Raw genomic sequence first — 6,583 nt, forward strand, 5'->3', positions numbered from 1 at the left:
TAAAACCAGGAAAAGACAACACTTATGCCATATTACGATATTACGATATCCAAAATCTAAGACGATATCTAGTTTTATATCACAATATTGATATAACATCAACATATTGCCCATTCAACACAAGTCTTTCAAACATTTTAAAAAATACCTGCAAAAGATACAGTTTGGTTCTGGTTGGTGTGAAAGTAGCTGCAGTGGATCAGAGACATGCCAGGCCTGCAATCTGTTTCTGGGTGACCGCCAGCCAGGGATACGCATAAACTGACAATACACACTCACTCACTCACTCACACATAGAACAACTCCCTAACACATGCAGTATCTGCCTGTCTCTGTTACCATGGAAACTGATAGGCCTCCCATTAAAAAAATTCAGTGCGTGCGTGCGTGCGTGCGTGCGTGCGTGCATGCTGTATGTGTATGCTTCCCGGCTTGTGGGGGAGTGAACATGAGCATTTGCATTTCAGAGATTACAGTGTGTGGAGATGCTTAAGGATGTGTGTGCACCTATCATTCAGATACATTATGTAGGCCAATGTAAATGTATGAAATACACAATACATTTTTTTCATCATCTGAGAAATTTCAACTTATTTCAGAAGACCTGTCATGAAATTGATACTTACTCTGAGGAGTCTATGAAGTATATTCCAAGGGCCCCAATGCTGAGCGCAAAGACTAACACCACCTGAGGAGAGAAAGTCACAAAACGAAAAATAAATTACTTTCATGTATTAAGAGGCAAAAGTCCTCTAACTCAGTTTATTAATGTAGTTTATAGTAAACACAATATCAAGTTGGGGTGGACACAACAGGCAGCACTAGTTACTGTATCTGTAATTAAACAGTAACCTGCGTTCCGTGGGTTACAGAAAACTTTCCAAACGTGCTTAATAATGAATGCCTTATGTCAGCAAAGACAGCCTATTGAATACTGGCAGAGTTAAGCCAGCACAACCATAGGAAGCAAAGAAAGGACACACATTTGTAAGCTTAACTTTACACAAGGGCAGCAACAATGTGTTGGGGTGTTGAGAGGAAATGCTTAGAGTGGAAGACAGTTATCAAGTGTTGACATGTACACCTTAACTTCTACCCTGAGTCAAAGCTTGCATTGTGTGAGAATGTGATCCAGCTGGACTGTGGTCTGTATATGTTTAAGTGACTGTATATGATTGGTAAGGTAAAGTAATGTAGGGCACCTGATAGTAGAAGCAACACCTGAACCCTGCATCTAAACAACTTGTTTTCTCTTGTAGAGATTCTTAAAACCAAATGTTGTTTAAATGAATTGACCAAAACAACCAAATGAGTGCAATTAGACCAGGCTATCACTGGCTATTACTTGATTTCATGGAACTGCAAAAAAACAGCTAAAAAAGATAAATCAATACTATGTTATATTACATTACACAAAATGTGAATAGAATACATAGGAACGCGATTATTTATAAAAATTAATTTCACTATAGAGGATAGTATAACATAGACAAAACACATGAAATTTTTTCAAATTTAGTCCTGTTTATGTAGATAAATGAGGCTTATTTTTAAAGGGTTTTCCCTACCATTGTAAGGCCAATGATAGGCATTTTTTGATGGAAGGGATCACCCCGCTTCCCAGCATTGGAGGCTTGATGGGCAATTACTCTTCAATGACCACTGACAAGAAAAGAAAACAGGCTACACCCTCCTACAACCTCCTACAATTTCAAAACAGACCATGCAGGCACATTTGGAAATTTCGGTTTATTTTACAAAAATGTTTCAATGCTATGTGTTTCTGAAAACATTTTATGTGAGGAATAAGCTATGCAGTTGCTAAATCTGTCTTCATTTTAGATCAACAAACGAAAGTTTTCGAGAGGCGTCAAGTTGATGCCCCTGATTTGCATAAAGTATCCTGGAACTCAACTTTATGCAAATGAGGAGCAGGCAACTTGAGGCCTTGCTTCTCAAAAGTCACTGCAATGCCAACAGAATGCATTGCCCCGCTGCTCACAAAAACAATGAATGGGAAGCATGGAAATGACACTTGCCAGTTGTGGGTCTCACCTAAACCAAATAAATGTAACTGAAGGACTTTTCTCATATCTAATGATTGTAACTGGTCCCCATTGGACTTCCCTAGCTTTTCCAATGTCTCACGCACAGATATGGAAATAATAATGGTCCAAAATGATGTCAAATTGCATTTCTAAAAAATCTTTAGAGCGGACCCTTATAGCCCCCTGCAACATACTTGCACCTAAGTCTTCCACAAACCTAGGGAAACACTATTGTATATTAGTATTAAATGTCAGCTTTCTCTTGTTCCACAACATAGTAAAAAACGTGCCAGAATAATCCTCTCCAGTAAACCGAGTGTCCCATCATCATTGCAAACTTGTGTCAAAATCATCATCTTTACAACAGCTGACCAACGTAGAATTCACAATGATTCCTCCCTTGCGATCTTTTCTCCCATTCATCCATCTCACAATAGAAACTCACTGTCCCCGCTGATTGTGCAATTCATTATTGATGATGGAGGCTTGATTACTTTCATGGGATGGTCCTTTGGATTGATCCAATGCATTGTGACTGAAGTATTACGTAAATACCCCCATACCCTTGAATTTTTAATGGTTTTCTGCTTGAATGGAGGACAATGGCAATCCTGATCATAGAGTTTGGTCCAGGGTTGGAATAACCTTACAAGCCAAATACATCAATGATGTTCCACACAAAAGACATGGGAAGAAGGCTGAAGCTGAAACTCTATGATAACATTAGGGTTTTTGAATGAAAATCACTCAACTGGTATGATTAGGAAGGGTATCAGTTGACTGGAAGGCAGTATCTGATCCAAACAACTCCCTGTCTATACAGGAATTAAAATATGTATTTTTCCCACAAGATGGCATAGTCTTTTTTCAAGTGAGTTAATACATTTTCAAACAAACAATTGGTGCTTGATGTTGCATTTTGGGAAATGTAAACAGGTTTTAAACAAGTTTTGACAAGGTAGAAGAATCCATAGAATAGGTTATAAATTCTTCTGCTGAATCGATTATGACAAATGTGTTAAGCTATGAGCCCGACGATATCATAGCACTGGAATGGTAAATCACTAGGTAGTTTTTCAATGCTGCAGAGAGAGTAGAATATGATTTATTTTTTTTATACAACCACATTTTACAAGATGAGTGGACATTTGCACATCTAAGGAGTCTTGATCACAAACAAAATATGTCTTTTTCTGTGAAACTTGACACTGTCAGCACCATTTCAAGCATTGTGCTTAAATGCATGTACAGTACACATAGATGCAATGACATTTCCTTTGAGCTAGTTTGAGCGTCTACCATATGTGAAAAGGAGCAGGGTCATACAGGAGAAGGAGAAAGGGAGAAAGGGGCAGAGAAAATTCAGGCTAAAAAGTGGTTGGTGGCTGAAAAGCTGAGCAGTAAAAAGCGAACACCCAACAATGAGCTGAGGAGATAAGAAGCGTCATCATCTTAAACTGACCCAGTTATTCAGCTGTGAAAGCCGGTCCACCACTCTACCCCATCCCCCCACCCTTTCTTTCTCTATCACACACTCTCTCTCTCTACACAATGTGTACGAGGGATATCTGTCAACCTTAAACCCACAATCTACCAAAGACAACCAACCAAGCAATTGCCACTGCAAATCAGTAGCGAAGTAATCAAAGTGGGGAAACCCACAAGAATGGTAATGGCAGAGGGGCATTCCCTCCGCCTACAAAAGAAAGTGAGAAATTAAAAAAGGATTGCTAAGTATAGCTGTGGCTGTATCTGTAGTAATTGTAAAGGACTTAATGAGGCTGTTTATAGGCAGATTTCATAATTCACATGTCAGAGGAGCAGCATTTGGACGCAATCTATGTTTTCTCGTTAGAGCCGTGTAGGTTTTCATTGGTGTATCCTTTTCTATATTTAAAGTGCAAAGCTAAATCTGGCAGAAACATCTTTTTTGGTGTGCATTTTAACAGGGACACTAAAAGAAGTGTAAAAGAGTCCAGCAAAATCATTCGGTGTGTTAATGTGTGGTGCACTTTGTGCAGGTTTCAAGTTCCAGTACTGCAAGTGGGCTAAAAGTGGCAACTCTCACATGACACTGTTTACACATAATAACACTAAGTTACATGTATAAACACCGTGCGAGTCTGATGCTCTCAGTTCATTTGGCAGTCTAAAGACTTCCGAGAGAGCTAATCACGGCTTGCCAGTGGAAGCAATATGGAGTGCCCTCAAACTGAGCCAGAATTTTGCACACGACTTCCTCTTCCAACAGGGATCCTAACTAATGACTACCTCTGTCTCTTAAGTGCACCCTGTGACAAGGAGAAAGCAAAGTCTCACAGACAGGTGATGTGGCCTGACAATGTACGGAATAATCACTTCACGTTAAGGCCAACTTCCCAGGTCAAGAAAGCAGTGACTCAAAACCTGCCATCTCCTCTGCATTTCAGTTCAAAGCAATCAAGATGGAGGACAGGACTCCCTATTAGGTCAAGAGAGGCCTGAAGACGCAGCTTTCTGTCTACATACCTAATGTGGATGGAGGCTCAAAAATACATGGGACTTTATCCCAGGACGGTGCTGTTTGTATCCAACTTCCTAAACAAACTATAACCATAGCATTGTAATGTCATAAAATAAAATAGTTTTGATTTGTAACAATTTTTGAAATGAAATAGGGGTGTCAGATGTGTCAATCAGGAGGAAAGTTAAAAGCAATACATTTTGTTAATTCAATTCAATATGTAATAGACATTTACAAAATGATAAAGGGATACCTACAGTACCTTGATACACATTACAAAATAAAGTCGATCTATAATATAATGTTGAAGAGGTCAAAGGGCTCAATAATCATTTTTGTTCTTTTAGTCATCTCAACTACTGAGTGAAGGATTGGTGTCATGTCTCTGAAGGATAATCTGGTAGAACTGAATGTGTATTGTATAAAGTACAAACATCTTTTTAGAGTACAAGTTGGCAACGGTTTATATTCCATTATATTGTTCATCTAAACAACACTTACAGGTTTAAAATCAATTCACTGTTCAAATATCTTCCTTAAAGCCCATAGTATATGGAGGGAAGTTGGAACTTCTAATCTGAAGCTATTTTAATCATTTATAAATTAAAAAAAAACACTTTTAAATTAATAACATCCAAAGCCTGGGGCTAATGAGGCAGCTCAAGATTTGCCTGCTATTATTAGAAAGCTTCTAGAGGTTGACATCAAAGGCAGGAAAACAAATATCTTGGCAGATAGTGTAGTTAGGTGAAAAATGAGGAAATCTGAACTAGAACATTTTCTTTAGGTTTTCTTTCTGTCAAACTGAAATAAATACTTTCTATGAATCCTCAAGGGTTCCCTAAGATTGTATGAGTGGGAATCCTTGGTAGGGAGTCAAGAATGCCCGTCAGTACTGTGTGGCATCAGGATAAGCTTGTTCATTAATCCAGCCTGGCTCCCTGGGTTAGCCAGAAAGAGGAGTTCCATAATGTCCGGTTCATGCCTCAGCCAGGAGGGATTTCCGAGATCCATAGCCAAGGAAAGCTTTGGCCAAACCAGCGTACTGTTTCTGCTTTCCTTTGGCTTAATCTCTAAACATACATCCGCATGTTTCAAACAAATGAAAAAGAATCTGCAGTCAGTATATTCCTTCATATGAAAAAGACACCAAATGCAACTCTATACCATGCCTTAACTCATGAAATTGTAATTGTTTGCACTGCAGAGAAAACATTTACATCCATTCAAAGTGTTCGCTTTCATAAATACTCCTATATTATCACGGGTCTAGAGTCCATGCACATTCAGACAAAAAAGGAAATAGAATTGCATGTCACTGCAAGAGGGGAGAGTGAGCCTCTCTGGAGGAATGTCAGCAAATGAAACCTTCATTAAACTTTGATGGCATTCATCCATACATCAGCACGCATCGTGGTCTCCCCTTTCCCTCAGCTTCAAATGGCAGGGGGCTCTAGATAGGCTCTGCAAGTGTATGTGTGATCTGACATTCTGTCAGAAAAACACACTCTGTATTCCAGTCACACAGACTACTGATTCCCACTGTGTGACTGAACAGATGTACACAGGCATACCAATTCATGCAAGTGGATTCTTCTCAGTTGGACAAGAAGTACCAACATGGACAGCTTTAGTTAAGATTTTAGAGCTTTTGTTCTAAGAAAATCTTGACCCAAGACAATCCATTCCAAAGCTATTAGAGTAGGTCTACTTTAGAATGTGTGAGGCTCTGTCTGATGATAGGTAGCCTCTGAACAAAATTTCCAATTACATGAATGCTACTTGAATGCTAATTACATGTTAATAAAATTACACTCTCCCAATTATCAGTGGCATCAAAATAATCTCTACTTGTATTAATAAAATAGACAAGCACAATTAGGGATGCACTGATACAACTTTTTTTTAAGATAAAGTACTTTTTTTTACTTACATTTGGGTACTCAATATTCCCTCTGGGGTCCGAGGGTGTTTTCAGATACACAGATGTTTTTGGCCTTCTCTTATATATATATATATATATATATATATA

The 6,583-nt window shown here is 38.6% G+C and overlaps 1 protein-coding gene across 27 annotated transcripts in view; it reads right to left on the reverse strand.

Annotated features, from left to right (window-relative positions):
- Nucleotides 1–6,583, reverse strand: part of kcnma1a (potassium large conductance calcium-activated channel, subfamily M, alpha member 1a) — a 136,548-nt gene that overhangs the window by 71,249 nt on the left and 58,716 nt on the right. For all 27 annotated transcript variants that reach the window (XM_032542062.1, XM_032542089.1, XM_032542088.1 and 24 more), the window contains exon 3: nt 627–688. In XM_032542062.1, the coding sequence (XP_032397953.1) occupies nt 627–688 (62 nt within the window). The remainder of the gene's footprint in view (nt 1–626; nt 689–6,583) is intronic.

This window comes from Etheostoma spectabile, chromosome 17 (genome assembly GCF_008692095.1).
Source record: "Etheostoma spectabile isolate EspeVRDwgs_2016 chromosome 17, UIUC_Espe_1.0, whole genome shotgun sequence".
Lineage (NCBI taxonomy): Eukaryota > Metazoa > Chordata > Actinopteri > Perciformes > Percidae > Etheostoma > Etheostoma spectabile.